This window comes from Erinaceus europaeus, chromosome 3 (genome assembly GCF_950295315.1).
Source record: "Erinaceus europaeus chromosome 3, mEriEur2.1, whole genome shotgun sequence".
NCBI classification, from domain to species: Eukaryota; Metazoa; Chordata; class Mammalia; order Eulipotyphla; family Erinaceidae; genus Erinaceus; species Erinaceus europaeus.
In genome coordinates, this window is record NC_080164.1 from 113,175,562 (window position 1) to 113,199,345 (window position 23,784).

General features: G+C 41.9%; 1 protein-coding gene across 1 annotated transcript in view; it reads right to left on the reverse strand.

The window, feature by feature from the left end:
- Positions 1-18,168, reverse strand: part of HPSE (heparanase) — a 48,006-nt gene extending 29,838 nt beyond the window's left edge. Inside the window, exons 1-3 of the mRNA XM_007537490.3 lie at positions 17,786-18,168; positions 8,395-8,540; positions 5,938-6,063 (exon numbers count right to left, since the gene is read on the reverse strand). Coding sequence (XP_007537552.1) covers positions 5,938-6,063; positions 8,395-8,540; positions 17,786-17,973 — 460 coding nt within the window. The 5' untranslated portion in view covers positions 17,974-18,168. The remainder of the gene's footprint in view (positions 1-5,937; positions 6,064-8,394; positions 8,541-17,785) is intronic.
- Between the last annotated feature and the right edge of the window lie 5,616 nt (positions 18,169-23,784).

Below are 23,784 nucleotides of genomic sequence, written 5' to 3' on the forward strand. Positions count from 1 at the left end.
TGATAAAGAAGGGATCAGGGTGTGACAAGGAGGGGGGGTGGAGCAAAAACATATCATGAAACAGTGGGGATTGAACCAATGCCCTGGAGGGAGGTGCTTGTTAACAGCGGTTATGTAAATAGAATGAAGTGGTTATGTAAATAGAATAGTGTTAAGCAGGGGGGATTTAAACCAAATGAAACAGAAGGGGTCTCATGCATACCAACAATTCCCCCTTTCTTTTTAACTAATGGCCATTGCGGGGTGAACAGAAACGTATATCGTACAGGCGTTTTCAAAAGAACTGGCATATGACATGGAAAACAAAATAGGCGAGCAGCAATAACCAGTGTGATGCCAAGTAGAGCTTTTCTTGCCTCAAAGGGCAAGGCCTAGCAGGCGAAAGGGCATTTCTTGCCTCTGGGAGTGCTTCATGCTTCATGCCTCTGTGGGCATAACCTAATAAGGAGGGGGAGCTTTCTACCTCTGGAGCAGAGCCTGCAGGCGAGGGGACATGGTCTATAAAGTCTCAAGGCAATTGGCTGAAGTTAGTCTTTGAGAAACACAGCAGCGTGTACCAGTAAGTCCGATGGAGGTGTCAGTCCAAAGTAGCTGACCACAGAAGAAAATGCCAGAGGACGAAACGCTGCACGTCTGTCTCGATGGGGAATGTCAGCCACCAGAATTCTGCTTTTCTGTAGAGAGTGAGCTTTGGAGTCTGTGAATCTGTTTCTTCAGGTTGTGCCAGGTCTCATCATTGGTTTCCGGGGATGTGTTGTAGTCATTCCATCTTGTGGGCGATGTCAGAGAACAGGATCCAAATGGATTTCCAGGAATTCCATTTGAGTAGATGCTTTTTCATGTGAAGACTTTGACAGCTGAAATTCACTTACTTGTCAAACAAAACTTGTAGCAGATTAGAAGTTTACTATAATTGATAACTCCATTATAATTGGAAGTCCTTTCTAGTATGATTTTAAGGTTGTTTAAACAGTTTAAACTCAATAAAATGTGGAAAGGTAAACAGAAGAACCACGGTTAAAAGCCTCAGGCATGAGAATAATTAACATAATCATTGCACTATCTGCCCCACCCATAACTCATACAGTTTTCAGGATTAAACGTTTCAGATTCATGTCAAGATGTAAAAGAGAAATCAAAGGAGGGAAAAAACAATTTTTTGGATTGTTTCTGGATGTCTCTAGAAATCATGGCTGTGTCCAGCATTTTTTTTTAAGTCAATGTCAAACAAAAATTCAGTCATTCAAATCATTCTCTTATGAAACACAACTTGAACCACATTATCAAGATCTCACAATGTAGGATTAAGAATCCCCGGAGGACGTCCTAGTCCAAAAAGGTCCTCGAAATTCCATTTAGGGTGCTTCTGACTGTTCCTGCTGGATTGCTTCAGGCACCCATTTTTAAAAGTGTCTTCCCATTGAAGAAAGAATCCAATCAGGAGAGTAGAACTATCCACGTGTCTCCATACTTGGGAACTGCCAGGGTACTCGAGAATGTTCTTCAAATTAGAGTAGTCCTTCTCCATGGGAAACATGCGAGAAGAAGTCCAGAAAGTTCCAGGGGAAATCCCCATGCATATCTCAAGGTCTACGATCACAGTCATAAAGAACCAAACTGTGGCCCGGAGCAAAATGTAGTCCTTTTCCTCAGAAAACATGGGAGAGGGAATCCAGAAAGTCCAAGGAGAAATCTCAGTGCATCTCCCAAGCTCTATGATCCCAGTCATAAGAAACCAAAGTTCCCGGTCAGGGAAACAAAGTTTGGCCCAGAGCAAAATGTTCCAGAGACAGAGTAACTGTCTCATGATGAAACAGTAGAGGCTTTGGCAAACCTCTTCATAAGTAGAAGAGAAGACCATAGTGCATAGGTAGGCAAAGTCTTCACTTATCTGGGAGTTGCACAGGTCCGGTCCCATGTTGTAGGCGCCATATGTTGTTTTCGCCGGGCTATGTTGTTTTCGCCGGGCTGGCTTCACGGGCGGGTAACAGACGACCAGGGACTCATGGCTGGGTTGTACGCAGTATCTCTTTATTCATGCAGGACACAGCACAATCTAAGATGAGCTAAGCTGAACTCAAGGTAAAGTACTCTAAAACTCACAATGCTGTCTTTATATATACTTCCCAAGTAGGGTGGAAACAGGATGTGACATAGAGAGGGTGGAGAGAAAAGTGACTGGTGAAAATCAGGGTGTGATAAAGAAGGGATCAGGGTGTGACAAGGAGGGGGGGGTGGAGCAAAAACATATCATGAAACAGTGGGGATTGAACCAATGCCCTGGAGGGAGGTGCTTGTTAACAGCGGTTATGTAAATAGAATGAAGTGGTTATGTAAATAGAATAGTGTTAAGCAGGGGGAATTTAAACCAAATGAAACAGAAGGGGTCTCATGCATACCAACAGTCAGTCTGTGTTTGCAGTGCATGATCACAACTGGGAACACCATAGGCTACACTCATTTCAAGACCAGTTTTCCTCTTGTGGAAGAGTTGGATGCTGCAACCTCCCTTCAGAGAGTGGGGCAGTCCCTACCATTCTTTGTTCATAGTGAGGACACAGTCCTGATGAAGTCCACATATACGAGGAATTATAATGATGCTACTGTAGGAATGCCCAGTGATGGTGGAGAGAGGAATCTATTAGAGGTTCAGGCATATTGTATCTATGGAGGAATCTAAGGATTCCCTGACTAGGGACCCAGGTGATAGGGTGGCCTGGCAGTGACCAAAAAGACCATCATGAAGTGAGCCAGTCTCTTTCCGTTTTCCACATTTTGTAGTCCCTTCTTTACCTGACAAACTTAGGCTTTCTCCCAGTTGTTAAAGCATTGAATGTCATTTGTTGTATCCAAACTGGCATTAGGTTTATTGAATCTGGCCTCATATTACAGTGCACAAGGACCTGGCTTAAAGCCCATGGGCCCCACCTGCAGGGGGAAAACTTCAAAAGTGGTGAAGCAGGTCTGTAAGTGTCTCTCTTACTCCCTATCACCCCCTTCCCTCAATTTCTGGCTGTTTCTATCCAATAAACAAATAAATATAATTTAAAAAATAAAGATGTGCAGGTAAAAGTAGGACATTCCACACTAAAAATCATATGCCTCCAAATGCACATGAACTACCTGCACTGTACATCTTGGCACTGTCAGGAGTGTGCTGGAGCCTTACTGACCCAGTAATTAAGCAACTCCTCATGCGGCAGCCATATAGCTCAAGAGGAAGCAGGAGATGTGAGATAGTGATAAACTGGCCCCAGAAAATTATATATGGTAGTCTTTTATAGAAAAAAAAAATGAAGATGAGCTGGTATAATGTTCAGTGTTACCCCCATAGCCCCAAATGGGAATCTGCAGGCTACCTAATGCTACAGTATCTTCTGGCAGTCCCATGTCACAATGATTTATCACAAGTGAGGCCTTAGCACTGTCAGTCACTGAACTTTGTTATTCCTTTAATGGGATCTGAGATGGCCCTGCCTCTGGCAAAGTTTCATTTAACTACAAATGCTATGAAAGCATGCGAGTGTCTTTCCCACTACTTCAAAATGCAAACAATGGACCTAAGAGTTGAAGCAATGTGTAAGGGCACTGAACTTGGAAACATGAGGTCTTGAGTTCAATCCCTGGAAATTTATGTGGTGCTCTGGTTCTCTCTCTCTTTTGCTCTTTCTCTAAATCTTGTGTTACTAAAAAAAATTTTTTTTAAATAAATAAGTTAATAAAATCTTAATAATCTTCTATTTTCTGTTTAATCATGTGTCACCATTCTTTCCTGTACCTTCTAGTAAAAAAAAAAAAAAAAAATCAAAAATCAATCAACTACACTGAACTGTAGGTAGTATACCATAAAATCTTACTAAGATATATAAGTTTCTTTGAATAATAAACTTTTAGAAATGTTGACTAAGCCAGGAGCCAGAGAGATCATTCAAGTTATTAGACCATCAACTTCTATTCCTGAAAGCCAAGTTCACTCCCTAGCACCACCTTATATCAGAGCTGAATAGTCTTCTAGTCCTCTCCTTTCCTGTATTCTCTCATAATAAATAAATCATTTTTTAAGAAAAGGAAATGTTAACTAACTCAAATTAACTTCAAGACAATTTATTTTTTGCAGGTCAAAAGAATACTCCTGTAGTTATTTCCTTAACTAAAATATAAACCAACAGCACCCTTTGGTTGGGTATAAAACACCAACTTTCTGGTGGGGAAAAAAAACACATTAAGTTACTTAAGAATTGCTTTTTCTGGGGCCAGGTGGTGGTGCACCTGGATGGGTGTATATGTTAAAGTGTGCATGGACCAGGGTTCGAGCCCCCAGTCCCCACCTGCAAGGGAAAGCTTTGCAAGTGGTGAAGCAGTGTTGCAGGTATCTCTGTCACTCTCCTTCTCTATCACTCCCCTCCCTCTCAATTTCTGGTGGTCTCTATCCAAAAAATAAAAATAATTTAAAGGAGGGAGAAAGCTTCACGAGTGAGTGGTGAAGCAGGGCTGCAGGTGTCTCTCTATCTCTTTCTCTCTCTCTCCCCCCCCCCTTCATCCCCCTCCCCTCTCAATTTCTGGCTGTCTCTATTCAATGAATAAAGATAATTTTAAAAACTAAAAAAAAAAATTTTTAATATATTTTTTAAATTGCCTCTTCTAGCTGCTTTAAAGCCTGTGTGACAACATCATCTCATTTTGAAGACTAGAAACTGTTTCAGCAAATAGACTTGAATTATTTGGTGGTTGAGCTACTTCTGTGTTTGCAAAACCAAAAAGAAAGAAAAAGAGAAAGCTAACTGATAGTCACAGGCATTTGCTATGCCCAGGATTCCCCTCCCTACCAGGCACCAGTTCACAGTAGGGCTCCTTCCTGAAGGGAGAATGAACAGTGAGGTATTAAGGATTTTCACATATTACTCCCCAGACTCCTAAAGTTTACTTTTACACAGCAAATACATCCACACCTTCCTTCCTAGTTGTTTGGAGCAGTAAAGGTCATTATTAGCTTGTGAATGAATGATTTCTGTATTTGATTTCTATCTGACTCTTTGGCTATCAGGCAAAATCAGGCGAAGAAAAGGAAAGCAGCACTGGGGGAAGTAGGGGCTCTATAGTAAAGATGTGAGGTTCCTGCTGTCTTAGGGTTCAAAAAGACAATCGATAGTTAATATTATCATCACTTTATTTGTTAATTGGGTTAACTTTGAAAAGTCCCTTTGTTATGGTTTGCTGTACAGTACCCAGTATCTTGTATATAGCTGTGCTATTGGATGCTTCTAATCTACTTGGTCTAGGCTTTTGAGAGAGTCCGCATATCAAATACACAGCCTATATATTAAAAAGATTGAGTTTGTCTTTTGAGAAACTTTGAGACATACAATTGATTTCCCCCTCTCATATTAATTAACTACTGATTTATATGTCTACATTTTGCTAGGAGTGTACAATGTGTCCTGGAGCTCAGCTTCCCCAGAGACACACCTTACTAGGGAAAGAGAGAGGCAGACTGGGAGTATGGACTGACCAGTCAACGCCCATGTTCAGCGGGGAAGCAATTACAGAAGCCAGACCTTCTACCTTCTGCAACCCTCAACGACCCTGGGTCCATGCTCCCAGAGGGCTAGAGAATGGGAAAGCTACCATGGGAGGGGGGGGATTATGGGGATTGGGTGGTGGGAATTGTGTGGAGTTGTACCCCTTCTACCTTATGTTTTTGTTCACTAATCCTTTCTTAAATAAAAAATTAAAAAAAAAAAGAAAAAGAAAAGGAAAGCAGCAATTACAAAGTTCTGGATTCCATATTTCCTACTAGCTTTTGGTAGCATTTGAGTGTTCTAGAGCTTTACACAAGTGCTGCAGGGATCTTTATAGCCAAGTCTAGGTTCAAACTGTTCAAATATTGAAGGGAGGAAGGGTGGATGGAACATCTGTAAGGTGTCTTTTATTGCTTACTTGAGTAGGTGCTGTTCTTGAACTTTTTTTGATACTGTTCTCTCAGCAGCAACTGCTCCTGGAAAGGCCATTCCATCTGTAACCTCTCCTCCACATCAAAAGGGAAGGACCAAGATTTGCAAACATCTACAAATAGGAGAAACAATTTAAAGACTGTTTCAAGGTGAAACCCCTTACTGGCAATTACTTATCTATTTCTGGGACTTGAACAAGGTAATGAAGTTTCTGGCTATAAAGTTAAGATGGGGGGAGATGTATTTTGTTATATGTGCTAAATTTGCTAACAAAACACCATAAAAAAAAAAAAAAAAAAAAAGGAAGGCCAGCAAGATAGTGTATTGCTTTGCCATGTCTGTGACCCAGGTTTAAGCCTGGAGAAAGAAGCTTCAGTGCGATGATACCTTTCTCTTTCTCTCTCTTTCTCTCTCTCTCTCTTCCTGTCTCTAAAAACTGGGGGTATGGGGAAAGGGGTTCCCTAAGAAAAAAATGACATATATTAAAAAAAGATATATGGGACAGAAATTCAAGTTATTTGATAATCTAAGAATTTCCTCAGATACTGGGAATTTCCAGAGAATCCCCTGACAGAATCCATATTCAGATCTTATAGCTCACTGTCAAAGTAACAGACATTTATCTTACATGAACTACATCTGCTTTGTGGTGATTTCCTTTTGTTATAATGGCAGAACAGGAAATGGTGACTTTTTTCATTTCAAATTTGGTCTCATTGAAGCTTGTGATACCGCAACATGGGCCCTTGGAAACCCAGCTCTATCCTGGCAGGCGGAGTAAGCTCCTTTATCACATGCTATGTGATGGCCAGTGACTTCCTCTCTGGGAAACTGCACACTTGCTTTTTGGCAGCTGGGGACTCATTCATTGATCCCATGCTTACAAAGGATGTTTCAGATGCACTTAATAATCCCAGACACAACCCCCACCCCACCCCATATCCCAACCACCACAGGATAAAGAGCACTCATGAACAAAGCAGTTTCCTGTCTAAACTTGAAGAACTTTTGACCTCGGATGACTGGTTATAAGCAGAAACTATTCCAACTTGTTATTCCAAGAGAATTCTGTTCCCCACCCCTCTACTTTTTGTGATTGCTCTTCTAGAAAGTTTGACTCCATTGCTGATGAATTTTTCTAAACCCTTCCTTGCTGGGGAAAAAAAAAAAAAAAAAGAATGGAAATGTGTAATAGATGAAAATCTACTCATGCATTGAATTACAATAAAATAATGTCTAATTGCTAGGCTAATGCTTCAACTTTCATTTTGGTCTATTTAGCACTTAAGAAAGACACTGGGCATCTCCTCACAGTTCCAGGGCAGGTTTCTCAAGAGAACCTCAAAGATGTCTAACATCAGAATCATGTGAGGAGCTTGCAAGACTCACAGTAAGAGCCCAGGAATCCAAGTCTTCAAACTCACTCCAGGTAATGATGGAGCGTCAAAGAAAGTTTGAGAACCAGTTTAATAAACTGTCTTGAAATCCATTCATAGGGAACTTAGCCTGAGTTTTGCCTCCCAGTGCTCCATATGCCAGAGCTCAGTAGCACTCTGCCTTTCTCTCTTTCATAAAAATAAGTAAAAATCTTAAATATATTCAGTAGGTCAAAGAGGTGGCTGAGTGGTAGTATGTGTGCCTTGCACGTGAGGTCCTGAGCTTGATCCCCAACACCACACGACAGCAACAAAGGCAAAAGAAATGGAACTCTATGCATGGTGGAGTAGTGCTTTGGTGTCTCTCTCCTCATAAAAAAATTAATAAAGTAAATTTTGGACAGGGAGGTGACTTTGAGGTTGACCACATTCTGTACTTATATGAGGCCCTGGGTTTGTTCCTGAGCACTAAAAAAAAAAAAAAAAAAGTACTGGGGAGATAGCATAGTGGTTATGCAACAAACTTTCATGCTTGAATGTATGAGGCCCCAGGTTCAATCCCCTGTACCACCAAAAGTCAGGGGTGAACAGTGCTCTGGTAAAGGGTAACAAACAAAAACACCCCATCCTGAAGAGCAGAGTATATCTCTACACCTCTCACTCCAGTGCTATTTTCCAAAAGCATGGGCTGAGATCACTGCTGAGTCTTTAGCTGGAAATGCTTCCTTCAGTTTCATGATACAGCTACCGTCATTTTATCCTCCTTTTTTCTCTGACACAATGCCAGACCCACCTGCTCTCTCTAAGCAGCTGTGCCCCAGCTGCACTCATAGTTCCATTGACAGCACAATGGCTCAGTGATGCCCAGCACACGTTTTTGGAAGTTTCACTGTAGAGAAACCATCAGGAGGAGGAAGTCTGCCCACTGCTTCCTCCTTTTATCTCCAAGGCCCCATGGGGAGTCCCTAATCTCTCAATAATTGTTAGGTGTGACACCATCTTCTCTGGGAAATCTCAAGACTGACTCAAGGCAATTAACATCTAGGGTGTATTTAAAAATGTTTTACCCTGGTTGGTTTGAGACTGCCAGTAACTTCTCTCTTCAAAGGTCGGTTCCTTCTGGGGATCAAAAATTAAAAAGTCGCTCTTGGTGCCCCCAAATCTCAGGTAAGCAGGAGACAAACCTCTGGCCAAAGTGCGAAGTTTTGGAGAACTGTTACGAAAAAACAGCAGTAAGAAATTAGAATTGTTTTTGCAAAACAATTCAGGCAAGCACGCTTCCTTCTCTTGGAAGATTGATTTTCTTGAGCTGTACAGGTTTTGGAAAGAAGCTGTATCCCCATAGAGGGGATAGTTGCCTCAGTCTAAATCCTAATTATGAGGTTATTCTAGACACCGAAGGCAACTTGGAGCTCTAACCTGGCAGGAGCTTTTATTTTAGCTTGACAAATAGAGTAATGTTCAGTGTCTTCAAAAGACATATAGCCTTTCAAGACTGATGGGGGGGTGGGTGGGTGGATAAGAATGCGGAATCTGGAGGAAAGATAACTCTGTGTTTCTTTGGGAAAACAGATTGTCTTCAAAGATGTATGTTTTAGGGGTAGCTCATTTAGGGTCCTCCTCCCTAATTCTGTCTCTCAGGGGAAAAGTTTTTAAATATTTAAGTCACACAATTTAGAGTTACAGAAGATCTCAGTTCCTATTATTTATACCTTCAGTTCAAACAGTTCTGTCAAGGCCAGAATGGTACCTATCTTTGCATAGTGAGTTACTGAATCCTGCAGAATAGACTCAGAATGATTTAGAAAACCTCCCCTTAGAAAGATGAAGATGGGGAGTCAGGCAGTAGCAAAGCAGGTTAAGTGCACATGGCACAAAGCCCAAGGACCAACATGAGGATCACAGTTTGAACACCCCCCCACTCCCCACCTGTAGGGGAATGGCTTCACAGTGTGAAGCAGGTCTGCAGGTGTCTATTTTTCTCTCCCCCTCTCTATCTTCCCCTCCTCTCTCCATTTTTCTCTGTCCTATCCAATAACAACAACATCAATAACAATAATAACTACAACAACAAGGGCAACAAAAGGGAATAAATAAATATATATTTTTTAAAAAGAAAGATGAAGATGTCATGAATTTAAGTGAACAAACCTATGACCCATTTCTGAAGTTTTACATGTCACCCTGTCCACTTGTGCTTCCTCATGCTCATAAGCCTTAGAGCCCATGCTGTGTAGTTCCTGGAATGACTCCGTTTGGTCATTTACACATGAGTTTTGTTTCAAATCAAAAAAGCACTTTTGTGGAGGGCCTAATTCCCAATACCTCTTAAATAGCAATGAGATAACTGACCTAAGGCTGAAAGAAAGAAAGAAAGAAAGAAAGAAAGAAAGAAAGAAAGAAAGAAAGAAAGAAAAAAGAAAAAAAGAAAAACAGGATGCAGGAGTCAGGTGGTTAAGTGCACATATCACAATAGCAAGGACCTGGGTTTGAGCTCCCACTCCCCACCTGCAGGTTAAGCAAGTCTGCAGGTGTCAATCTACCTATCCCCATCTCAGTCTCCCCTCCCTTCTCAATTTCTCTCTGTCCTGTCAGATAAAAACAGAAAGGGAGAAAGAAAGAGAGAGTGGAAGAAAGAAAGAGAGGAAGAAAGAAAGATAGAAAGAAAGGGAAAGAAAGAAGGAAGGAAGGAGAAAAAGAAAGAAAGAAAGAAAGAAAGAAAGAAAGAAAGGAAGAAAGAAAGGAAGAAAGAAAGGAAGAAAGAAAGAAAGAAAGGGAGAAAGAGAGAAAGAAAGAAAAAGAAAGACTGACTCACTCCTGGGAGCAGTGGATTAACAGTAAGTAGTGCAGGCACCAAACCCCAGTGGTAACCCTGGTGGCAAAATAAATAAATTAGTAAATAAGGCTTTAGCTTTAGTCCAGGAGGTAGCACACTGGCACAGTGGCTAAAGTCCTGAACTGGTAAGCATGAGGTCCTGAGTTTGATCCTTGGCATCACATGCCAAAAATGATGTTCTGATTTTATAATTTCTCTTTTTTTTTCATTAAAAAAATTAATAAGTCTTAAAAAACAACTTTGGCAGTTTTGTTTGCTTTGTTACATGAGAGTCTATTGGTAATTGCTTTAGCATTTTTGCCTTTGTTTAAAACTATTTAAGAGAAGGGGAGATAGTGTAGTGATTATGCAAAAAAGATTTTCATGCTTAAAACTCCCAGGTTAAATCCCCAGCATCACCATAATCCAGAGCTAAGCAGTGCTCTCCTCTCTCTCTCTCTCTCTCCCTCTCTCACTGAAATAAAACAAAAATTTAAAAAAATAAATAAAACTACTTAAAATTATACTTATAGAAATAAATTTAACTAAAGGTAGATATTTCAATAGCACGTATAAAAACATTCCTATGACCTTAAATTTCATTTTCTTTGGTTCTAAAAATAAACTGAAATATATTTTTGGGCCCCTAAATTGACTGTGGGTACTGGCCATGGAAATAAGACACAAAATGAGACCTAAGGAATGTTAACCTGGATTCCACTCAGCACCAAAGAGCTCCCAGGCAGAGCTGTGGGTTCCTCAAAGCCACCAGACAATAACCAGACCCAATTTCATTCATTTGTTTTAAGTAGCATGGGAGGAGGGTTGAATATAGGATCTTGTGTGCTAATAGGTCTCCCTGACCCAATTTTCTTTTTTTTTTTATATTTATTTATTTATTTATTTATTTTTTATTTAAGAAAGGATTAATTAACAAAACCATAGGGTAGAAGGGGTACAACTCCACACAATTCCCACCACCCAATCTCCATATCCCACCCCCTCCCCCGATAGCTTTCCCATTCTCTACCCCAATTTTCTTATTCTTTATTTCTGTTAAGAGAGAAGAGGAAGTAGAGAGAGAGAGAGCTGCATAGGAGAAAGATACCATAGCACCACTCCACCACCTGTGGATACTTTTTCTAGCATGGGGCTTTCACAGGAAGCCAAGGTTTAACCCTGGGGCCTCACCCAGGAAAGGCATCCCCAGAGCTTTTTTTTTTTTTTTTTTTTACTATTCCAAGGCTAACTTGGACTAAGTAAACAAGGAAAAAGTTCGGAGGTGGTGCAGTGATGGAGCTTTGAACTCTCAAGCATGAGGTCCTGAGTTCGATCCCCGGCAGCACATGTGCCAGAGTGATGTCTGGTTCTTTCTCTCTCTCCTCCTATCTTTCTCATTAATAAATAAATAAAATATTTAAAAAAGAAAAAAAGAAAAAATCATTTATCCTTTGATATAAACCCAGATAAAAATCAACTGTGGGATTCCTATCCCAATAGGGAAAGACAGAAACAGACTGGGGGTATAAATTGACCTGCCAATGTCCATGTCCCACAGAGAAGCAATTACAGAAGCCAGAATTCCCACCTTCTATACCCCATAGAGAATTTTGTTTCATAATCCCAGAGCGGGAGAAATGTTAGGGGAATATAAGTAGAGTAGAGGGCTCTGAAACCCAATTCCATCAGGACTCAGAGAAAGAAGAGGAAAAAAGGAACAACATTTGGAAATAGTTATAGGTGTAGGTGTGACTTAGAAAGGAAGAGAAGGGGGCAGGGGTAGATAGCATAATGATTATGCAAAGAGACTCTCATGCCTGAGGCTCCAAAGTCCCAGGTTCAATCCCCTGTACCACCATAAGCCACAGCTGAGCAGTGCTCTGGTAAAAATAAATTAAATATCCCCACCTGCAGGGGAGTCACTTTACAGGCGGTGAAGCAGGTCTGCAGGTGTTTATCTTTCTCTCCCCCTCTCTGTCTTCCCCTCCTCTCTCAATTTCTCTCTGTCTATCCAACGACAACAATAATAATAACAACACGGATAAACAACAGGGCAACAAAAGGGAAAAATTGGCCACCAGGAGCAGTGGATTTGTAGTACAGGAACCAAGCCCCAGCAATAACCCTGGAGACAAAAAATAAAATAAAATGAAATAAAATAAGTGAAAAAAAATTTTTTAAAGAAAAGACAGGAAGAGAAGAAGCGCACGTGGTGCAAAGCGCAAGGACCGGCATTGGGATCCCGGTGAGCCCCTGGCTTTCTACCTGCAGGGGAGTCGCTTCACAGATGGTGAAGCCAGTCTGCAGGTGTCTATGTTTCTCTCCTTCTCTTTGTCTCCCCTCCTCTCTAGATTTCTCTCTATCCTATCCAACGACAGCAACAACAACAATAATAACCACAACAGTGGTAAAACAACAAGGGCAACAAAAGGAGAAAAAATGGTCTCCAGGAGCAGTGGATTTGTGGTGCAGGCACGGAGCCCTAGCAATAACCCTGGAGGCAAAAAAAAAAGGACGAGAAGGCGGAACCATAGAAAAAATGAGCAAGAATAAAGATAGATGATAGAAAGATAGGTAGTAATTTGTAATTTTGTAATCTAATATTAAATCACTAATGATTTTTTTTAAAAAAATCAACTGTAGGGAGGGCAAAGAAGGCATTATAGTTCAGTGAGTACAGGTGTGGTGAGGGTTGTACAACAATGCAAATGTGCTTAAAGCCATACACATACTTTAAAACAGTCTCAAATGGGGCCAGAAAACAGCTCATCTGGTAGAGTGTACACTTTACCACGAGCAAAGACCTGGGTTTCTGCCCGCAGCCCTCAGCCCCTAACCCCCAGGTGTGGGGACACAACTGATCAGAGGAACTTCCCCTAAGAGTCACTCCAGGCTGAGCCCAGTCCACTGCCTGGGAACAGGCACTGGTTCCAGTCATGGCACTGTAACGGTGGCTGATGCCTGAAGAAGTTCATTTAGACCTGTGTGACTGGTCTTAGCAGGCAGTTAAGGTAGAAGAGCAATTGGTGCTCTGTGGGGAACAGACGGTAAGTTAGCACTGGAGAGAAGGAACAAACAGCCTTGCATGTCTGAGCCGGACACCTGGTCCCAAAGCCTTGTGCCAGAGTCAGCGACTGTGCCACTTCTGGTCACTCTCCACTACAGTTCCCTGTCCTTATTTTTCCCAGAGCATTCACTACTCTCTGAAATGAACATCTCTGATTTCCTGATGTACCACCTCCCCCAACCACCAGCCCTGATGTGTGTGCTGGCAGCTTTACCTGGCTTCTCTGAATCCTCAACACGCAGATAATCACCTGGACAGGTACCTGGCACACGGGTACTTGCCAATTTTGTGGAGGATATTTGAACAGCTGGACCTAGACTGCTACAAGGGCAAGTGGGCCAGACAAAGGCTTTTCTAAACAACATGACACCCAGTGCTGGGTGGTTCCTGTCAAACAAAGGAAGTCACGTGTTTGCTGTAAAGTGTGGGTAGTAAGGGCCTTTTTGTTCATCTCCTTTGCAAGAGAGCATTTTCTTGTTTTGAGAAAACACTACTGAGGCCCACTGACAAAAACACAGATTGAAAACAGCTGCTATGTATGTCATGTGAGCAGAGCTCATCATAGACACAATATTTCAATCATAAACAGGAAAGAAGGGAAAAAAGGCCTTAGCGACATGGAAATAATAAAGGAACACATAAAAGTATCTGCATGAACTCCATTTATTTTTTTATTTAAGGTTTTGTTTTGTTTTGTTTTGTTTGTTTGTTTGTTTTACCAGAGCACTGCTCAGCTCTGGCTTATGGTGGTGTGGGGGACCAGACCTGGGACTTTGGAGCCTAAGGCTCTTTGTATAACCATTATGCTATCTATCCCCACTACTTTTTTTTTTCCCTCATAGTAAGTGTGCAGGTATTTTTACTTTACTTTTTGTGTGGCAGTAATAAGTTGCTGGACTCTGACAAAAAAGCAGAGGTGTGCTGGAGCTGATGTGCCCGCTTGCAAGAGCTAATTATTAAAATTTGAAGAACTGCATGAACTAGTTGTTAAACTGTGGGCAGTTTTAACTGGCAATGATGGGAGAATTTATACAGAAATCAGAAAGGAAAGCACACACACACACACACACACACACACACACACACACTAAACCTGCAACCTGGCATGTGATGTAGAGGATAAAACACTGGACTCTCAAGCACAAAGTTTTGAGTTTAATCTCTGCTGTCACATGTGCTGGAGTAATGGTCTGGTTCTCTCACTGTCATATAAAAGAAAATAGTTATTTTAAAAGAAAAAAAAGGCTCAAATATCTCAGTTTAAAAAATGCACAAAAGATATGAGTAGACAAGTTTCTACAGAAGACACATATATGGCCCACAAACGTAAAAAATGCTCCATTTCACTTATTGGTAGAGAAATACAAATCAAAACCACAATGAGATTTCATCCAATGAGAACAGCCTACATACATCAGCAAAGCAAGAAGTGATGAGTGTTGGTGAAGATGTGGAGCAAAAGGAAGGAACTCTGTTACACTGTTGATGGGAGTACAAACTAGTGTAAGCCTTGTGGAAAATAGTGTGGAGTGTCCTTAGAGAAAAAAAAAGTGGAAATATCATATGATACAGCAATACCATTCCTAGGTATATATCCAAAGGCTGTGAAAACACTACTTTGAAGGGACATATGCACTTCCACATTCATAGCTGCTTTATTCACAACAGCCAATGAGTAAAAACAACCTAAATGTCCATTGGAAGATGAACAGCTAAAAAAAAAACCAAACAAAAAAAATAACAGATATATATATTCAGTGGAATATTACTCTGCAATTGAAAAGGATGGCATTATATCCTTCAGGCCAATGGATGGAGCTAAAGGTGATTATCCTTAGTGAAGGAAGGAGGTAAAAGGCAGTTACAGAGAAAGGTTTCACTGATATGTGTAATATAGAGAATTAAAACACATGAACTGAGGAAAAGAAAGAAGAGGAGGAGGAAGAAGGGGAAGGAGAAGAAGAACAGGAGGAGGAAGAAGAAGAGGTAAAAGGAGGAGAAAGAGGGGAGGAAAATCAGGGAGAGAAGGAAGAAGGAATGGAGGGAGAAAGAGGAAGAGGAGGAGATAGAAGATGAAAGAGGAGGAAGAGTAGCACTAGCAGCCAAACTATCTCTAAAGCTCTGTGAGAACTATAGTGGTTAGTACTGTGAGACAAAACTTTGGTGGTGGCTATAGTGTGAAATTATATATCCCTGTACTCTTATAATCTTGAAAGCCCTTGTTGTATCACTAATAAAACGATTAAAAAGAAAAAAAAAAAGAAGAAGAAAGAACTATCCTGAGGGGAGAGAGGAAGAGACAAACAAACATGTTACATCCTCAGATTTGAGGGCAGGGAGACAAGGAAGGTTCTGTCTGATGATTTTACTTTCCTTGAAAAATGACTGTAGTCAGAGACTGAGAGTGATGAGGTAGAAGTAGCACTAGAGTTTTGACAGAAAAAGGGGCAAAGAGAGGGCAATGAAGAGGAAAGGGATTGCACTCAGGGCCAAGTGAGTCTGGTGCTCAAAACCTTAGAGCACATAATCAACCCACATGGCTGTGAGGCTGCTCTCTGCCCTCAAGAGCTCAACCATCCAGCTGTATGGGCCATCACAATGGCAGAAGTAAAGGAAAGTGCATGGAGGTGACTATCTGCATTGCCAGTCATGATTAGATAATAATTTCTTTTTTCAGACTCTCTGGTCAGACCAGAGACTCCAAACAGGAACTAAGCTAGGTCTGAAATTTTAGCAGAAAAAACAATGGAAAAGGGGCTTAGGGCTTTTGTCAATTCATATGACAAACTAAGAAGCCCAACTAGACAAGAAAGAGGTGGAAAGCAGAGGAGGCTGTTCAGAGGGGTGACTAAAAATACTCGTGTGGCAAGAACCACAGAGTAACAAAACTTAAAAGTCCTTGTCCTAAGGAAGGGAAATCGCACATGCTGGACTGCACATCTGCCTTCTTTTGCTCCCTCCTCTCTCTTTCTCATACATACATAAACCCTAAAAACATAAATTGATTAAAAATTATTATTTAGGGACTGGGCAGTAGCACAGCGGGTTAAGCACACTGGCACGAAGCGCAAGGACCTGCATAAGGATCCCAGTTGGAACCCCTGGCTCCCCACATGCAGGGGTGGTCACTTCACAAATGGTGAAGCAGGTCTGCAAGTGTCTTTCTCTCTCCCTCTTTGTCTTCCCCTTCTCTTTCAATTTCTCTATGTCCTATCCAACAAAGACAGCAATGACAACAACAATAAAAAACAACAAGGGCAACAAAGGGAAAAATGGCCTCCAGGAACAGTGGATTCCTAGTGGCACTGAGCCCCAGCAATAACCCTGGAGGCAAAAAATATATATATTTACAAAAATTTTTTAATAAAAAACAAAACTGGCCTGACAAGATCTATCTCCTTAGATAGTGCATCTCTCTCTTTCTCCCTGCCTTTCTATCTTCTCTGAAAAACTAACTTAGAGCAGTGCTCTAGTCTCTCTATGTCTCCCTCTCTGTATCTCTTTTTCTCATTAAAAACTGTTTTTATTACATTTATAACATACATATATCTGGTATCAATTTCTATTTGTGTACCATTTCTCTGCAATTAGCATGTGGATTCAAACTCTGTTCCTTCAGGTAATAACTGACTGTTCATAAGCAAGTCATTGAATGTCCCATAGTCTCAATGTCTTCACATCCACACCAGGGATAGGGACAGTCCTCACATCATGGTTTTGCAACAAGGAGGAAATGAACTAGGACAGGATCTGACATCTGACAAGGCCTCAGCTAGTGTCAGCTATTTTTATTACTCCTTCTTATTGCTTCTATTTCCCATTTATCATCTTTGCCCAAGCATCTTTCTGATTGAGGAACTGTAATGAAGCTACACCCACCCCACCCTCTACTCTGTGGACAGATACTTAGTGTGATCTTCTGTGATGGGAACAAAATGCTTCCTCTCCTTACACAAGAAAGTCACTCTTATCATTGCACCAGTCATCCAGAAAGAAGAACCCTCACATCCTGATTCAGAAAGTAAGTCTCCAATGAAAAGAGGGTGCTCTTGTGTCTCTGATTCAGTCTTGGAGGAGGGTGAACACTTGCTTACAAAACCAAGAAGCCGGTATCTTAATGGGGGTGGAGGCAGTAAGCATCTGAGGTAGCTTCTGCCAAGAGATGGGGTCTGGTGTCTCCTGGGAGAATATGAACAGTCATTGTGTTTTATAATTAGGCCCAGAAAAGTTCTCTCCTTCGTGCTACTTTTTTTTTTTTTCTTTCTTTTACCAGAGCACTGTTCAGCCTATGGTGATGTGGGAGATTGACCTTGGACTCTGAAGCCTCAGGCTTGAGAGTCTCTTTGAATAACCATTATGCCACCTCCCCAGTCCCATTGCTACACTTTTTCCGTCCTATCCTTCTCTAGTTTTTTAAACTTAAAAGTAGGAAATTGAGTTGGGGAGATGGATGCTATAGGAAGTTAAAAAGATGTAACTTAAGCGTAAAGGAATTATGCTCACTAAATTGTGGTCTGGAAGCTCTCTGTGTGTTTGGGGGTGGAGGTGCTCGTCAATTAGTTTCACTGCAGCTTACCCCAGGAAGGTGAGGAAGCGCGGGTCGGTGGCCAGGTTGGCGTCCAGGGTGAACGACAGGAAGGCGGGGCTGACCCGGCTCTGCGGCCTCGAAGTGAACAAGTCCAGCTGCGCTGTGTCCTCGGCCTGCGGAGCCCCGGCCAGAGCGCGCGGGAGCCAGGTGGCCAGCGCGCCCAGCAGCAGCAGCATCGCGCACACCTGGCGCTCGCGGGAGGAGGCTCACCTGGCTGCTCCGGGGGCGGTTCACCTGACAGTTCCGGGTGGCTAGTCTGCAGCTCCCGGATGATTCACCTGCGGTTCCCCGGAGGTTCACCTGGCTGCGCCCAGGAGGATCTGAGCAGGGATTTCCTCTCTCCTTTCTCCTTCCTCTACTCTCCTCCCTCCTCCCTCTCGCCACCCGCCGCGCCCTCAAGCCTCCCTCCTGCTCCTCCCCCTTCCCCCGCTCCCACCCCTTGGCCGTCCCGCCCACGCCCGGGGAGGACGTAGCCACAGCTTGGAGAGGCTGGTGAAACCCTCGCCCGTCTCTCAGGCCGCACCTGGGTGGCACCGGGTCCTCTGAGCCTCTGGCAGGGCTCCCGCAGGTAAACATACATCACGCCCCCGCATTTGGCTTGTAAACTCCAGCTTCTCCCTAAACTTGCCAGCACTGCATTAACCACTGTCCTCTGGCAGGGAAGCCAGTCCCCAAGCAGCTGGCTTTTGCCTGAAAAGCCTGAGCTGAGCTGGGTTGGTGCACCTGTTAGGTGACCTTCTGCCTGCCACCATCGTCCCTAAGAGGCGCCTTTCCTGTCTTCACTCTCATTTCCACAGCGCTACGAAGGGCCCATTATCTTCACTTTACACTTAGGAGCCCAGAGCTGAAATGCTGACTTTGTCCAAGTTACAGAACTGGGATGTGAGGACAGTTACACAACCCAGCAGCTAGCAGCCTGTCTCAGCTGAAATGAAACTTCCTCCCAGAAGCTTTGCTGAATGCAGACAGCTGAAGTCCCCAGAGAGACCATACAACAAAACTTCCTTCAATGCAGTGGGGGCCCTGCTTGGACCTGGGTGGTGCACCTGGCCAGCTAGCACACTATCCAAGGGAGCTACTTCAGCAGCTCCACCTGACACACTTTGACAGCCCCTGAATTTGCTACAACTCACCTTGTTTGTTTTCATTATGTATACTGCTCCACAGCTGCTGTATTATGAACTTCAGGAAAACAGAGGTGGGTTTACCTAAAGCTGTGACTCTGTGCCTGACCCTTAGAAACCATCCAGCAAATATGTTGATTTAGTAAATGACACCAAAACCAGAAGAATTTTCCACTTAGACTGCACCATCAACAAAGCAACAAATAAATACAAATAGATTGTTTAAAAAGTGCATCTAGTTTGCATAGATCTGTCTATTCTTAAGCAGCTTAAAAGATAAAGAAGTCAGGCAGTAATGCACGTGGCACAAAGGGCAAGGCCGGTTAGGATCCCAGTTCAAGCCCTCTCCCCATCCCCCTCCCCACCTGCAGGGGAGTCACTTCACAGGCAGTGAAACAGGTCTGCAGGTGTCTCTCTGTCTCTTTTCCTCTCTGTCTCCCCCTTCTCTCTCAATTTCTCTGTCTGTATCCAATAACAAATAAAAATATATATAAAAGATAAAGATATAGTTAATTGTGAATATAGTTTGAAGTGTGTGTGTGTGTGTGTGTGTGTGTGTGTGTGTGTGTCAGTAGCTGTTCTGAGTTATGATTGTATCCTGCAACTGAACTTGGGCAACAATTAAATATTCAACCATTAAGGTACCAAGAGGTTATGAGGCAGCAGACTTAGAGGTGGAAAAGTAAAAACCTGGGTTCTTTTCCTTCTATCTTTGTGTGACACTGATCCAGTCATGATACAAAAGTAACACCAAAGCTTTGGGATATTTAGGTGATTTGAAAAATGGGTTGGGAGTCGGGCTGTAGCGCAGCGGGTTAAGCGCAGGTGGCGCAAAGCACAAGGACCGGCATAAGGATCCCGGTTCAAACCCCGGCTTCCCACCTGCAGGGGAGTCGCTTCACAGGCGGTGAAGCAGGTCTGCAGGTGTCTATCTTTCTCTCCTCCTCTCTGTCTTCCCCTCCTCTCTCCATTTCTCTCTGTCCTATCCAACAATGACGACAACAACAATAATAACTACAACAATAAAACAACAAGGGCAACAAAAGGGAATAAATAAAAATAAAATATTTTTTTAAAAGAAAGAAAGAAAAATGGGTCGCTGACATTTTTTAAGTGTTTTGTCGTTTTTAATTTATTTTATTTATTTTCCCTTTTGTTGCCCTTGTTGTTTTTTTTTGTTGTTGTTGTAGTTATTGTTGTTGTTGTTGTTGTTGTCATTGTTGGATAGGGCAAAGAGAAATGGAGAGAGAAGGGGAAGACAGAGAGAGGGAGAGAAGGATAGACACCTGCAGACCTGTACTTAGCCCGCTGTGCTACCACCCAACCCCCCCCCCTTTTTTTTAATAGTGAATCTCTGTGACATCCTGAGATGTGAGCCTGTGTGGGCACTAATAGGTCACTAATAGGTAAACTGGAAAAACATAAATGAGGCAAGATCAAATGGTTTTCTGCCTCTTGAATCTAAGCTTCAACTCACTATACCAGGTAATGAGACTAGATCAGCACACAGGAAAGAGGAATATATGACAATTAATAGAAATTGTGCTGCAGGGCACTAGGGTGGAGGGAAGTGGAGCTTTGAAGTGAGGTATGCTGGTAGATATTTTGGGAAGATGTAAAACTGTGCCCCAGAGATAAATGTCTCATAAAACAACATTCCTCCAATAAACATAAAAATCAAAAAACCAGAAAAAAAAAGTCTGAGGTCCCAGATTCAATCCCCAGCACCACGATAACCCAAAGCTAAGAAGTGCTCTGTCTATCTTTATCTCATTAAAATAAATAAATAAAATATATTAAAAAAACAGGAATTATCACTTCAGAAGTATGTTATAATTAGATACTTTCCTATTTTTTTTGAGAGTTTAGCAGCTTGATTTATAAACACCAAATGCTATACTGGTCAAGATATTCCTGAAAAAAAAAAGATATTCCTCAACAGATGAATAATTATAAACTGGTGCAACCATACACTTACTATCCCACAAGAAAAAAGGAAAATCTTTTAAGTCACACAACAATATAGCACCAGTAGTCACATACATATGAATTTCTCAAAATCCATAGAACTGTACACAGTAATCACTGTCTGCAAATTTTAAAATTAATATGGATACTGAGAAACTGTCTCATGGAATGAAGACTGTAGATACTTCACCGTTTTATGGAAAATTCCAATTTAAATACATGGAAAGGTTGTAGAATCATTTACAATCTCTTAGAGTCTCAGTATCCCCAATTATAAAATAAAAGGAATAATGCATATTCCAGTCTTTTTTTAAGTTTTTTTAATATTTATTTATTTATTTTCCCTTTTGTTGCCCTTGTTGTTTTATTGTTGTTGTAGTTGTTGTTGTTACTGATGTCGTCGTTGAATAGGAGAGAAATGGAGAGAGGAGGGGAAGGGGGGGAGGGGGAAGAAAGACACCTGCAGACCTGCTTCACCGCTTGTAAAGTGACTCCCCTGCAGGTGGGGAGCCAGGGACTCGAACCAGAAACCTTATGCCTGTCCTAGCACTTTGTGCCACCTCCGCTTAACCCACTGTGCTACCGCCCGACTCCCAGTGTCTTCTTTTTTTTTTTAAAAGAACCAACTGAACTGACATATGTAACACACCTAGTTCCAAGTGCAATATGAGTGGGTACTCAACAATTGAGTTTATTTTTTTTAATTAATTTTCACATAAAGTGGGTCTAGACTCAGCCTACTGATTCCAAGTCCAGGCTTTTCTCATTGTAATGTCCACATTAGACAACTCACAATTACATGATGATAATGATTTAGAAACAAAAACCTACAAATGAACTGATGCAGTTAATGATGAACAGAGGGAGTCAGGTGGTGGCGCAGCGGGTTAAGCGCATGGGGCGCAAAGCACAAGGATAGGCGTAAGAATCCCAGTTTGAGCCACCGGCTCCCCACAACAATAACCGCATAAGAGAGCCGCAAAAGGGAAAATAATAATAATAAATGATGAACAGAGACCACTTCCATGTGACTGTTGCATTGATTTTCTTTTTTTTAATTTATTTTTATTTATTTATTCCCTTTTGTTGCCCTTGTTGTTTTTTTATTGTTGTAGTTATTGTTGTTGTCGTTGTTGGATAGGACAGAGAGAAATTGAGAGAGGGAGGGGAAGACAGAGAGGAGGAGAGAAAGATAGACACCTGCAGACCTGCTTCACCACCTGTGAAGCGACTCCCCTGCAGGTGGGGAGCCGGGTTTCGAACCGGGATCCTTATGTGGGTCCTTGTGCTTTGCACCACCTGCGCTTAGCCCGCTGCACTACAGCCCGACTCCCGTTGCATTGATTTTCAATTGTGTTTTGTTTTTTTAGGAATCCACTTGGTCAGTTACTAAAAACACTCCTAACACAATAGATTGATTTCAGTTGTCGTCAGAAAATAATCTTTTACTTGTCTATCTAGAAAATTCAGGTTTTCCCTGTATAGAAATCCTTTCACTATGGTCCATGAGGTGGCAGAGTGGATAAAGCACTGGACTCTCAGCATGAAGTCCCAAGTTCATTCCATGGCAGCACATGTATCAGAGTGATGTCTGGTTCTTTCTCCCTCTCCTCCTTTCTCATTAATAAATAAAATCTTTAAATAAATAAGTCTCTTCATTGAGTATAATCTCTTAGGCATTGACAATTACCCCCATGCTGTGTAAAGTTTGTGTGTGTGAGAGAGAGAGAGAGACAGAGAGGGAGAGAGAAACCAATGTGCCAGATTACAGAAACCTAAGTTAAATGGAGTTGGTGATCCCTATATAGAAGCTTTAGTTGACATCCCCAGATAAGACAAGCTTTCAAGCCACCCCAACCCAGGAACCAGACATACCAGTGAAGAAACTTCCAGATGATTGCAGTCCTAGTGATTCAAGTCATACAAACTATCCTGGACTTTCCAGTTGAGATTCCAGACATGGTGAAGGAACAAGCCCTCCCCTGCAGAACGATCCAGTTACTAGTCTTCAGAATCCACACACATAGCAAAATGTTTTTGACTTATATCACAGAATTTGGTATCTTTTTTTTTTTTGCAAAGCAAAAAAATTAATTAATGTACATTGTGCTATTTTTTTCATGTAATTGGAATGTCTTTGATTTAAAATGTTTAAAAGTTTTGTGGTCATTAAAAAAAAAAGAGTACAAGAAAGGTGCAGTGAAATAGCTTACTTAGTGTGCTGCTTTGCCATGTGCACAACCAAAGTTTAAGCCCAGCCTCCAAAGGAAGCTTCTGTGCTATGGTCTCTTTCACTCTCTCTGCCTCTCCGCCTGTTTCTGTCTAAAAGAAAGAAAAAAGAAGCAACCCAGGTGCCCAACAACAGATGAGTGGCTGAGAAAGCTGTGGTATATATACACAATGGAATACTACGCAGCTATTAAGAACAATGAACGTACCTTCTCTGACCCATCTTGGACAGAGCTAGAAGGAATTATGTTAAGTGAGCTAAGTCAGAAAGATAAAGATGAGTATGGGATGATCCCACTCATCAACAGAAGTTGAGAAAGAAGATCAGAAATGGAAACTAAAAGCAGGATCTGACTAAATTGAGAGTATGGCACCAAAATAAAAACCCTGTGGTGAGGGGGAGGGTGGACATTTGGCTTCCCAGGGTGGTGGGGTGGAGTGGGAGTGGGTGGGCAGAATGGGACACAGTCTTTTGGTGGTGGGAATGGTGTTTATGTACACTTCTATTAAAGTGTAGTCATATAAATCACTATTTAATTAATATGAGAGGCGGGAAATGGATTGTATGTCTCGAACTTTTTAAAACACAGACTGAGTCTTTTTAATACACAGGCTGAGTCTTTGATATGAATATGTGAATATGCGGACTGTCTCAAAAGCCTAGAC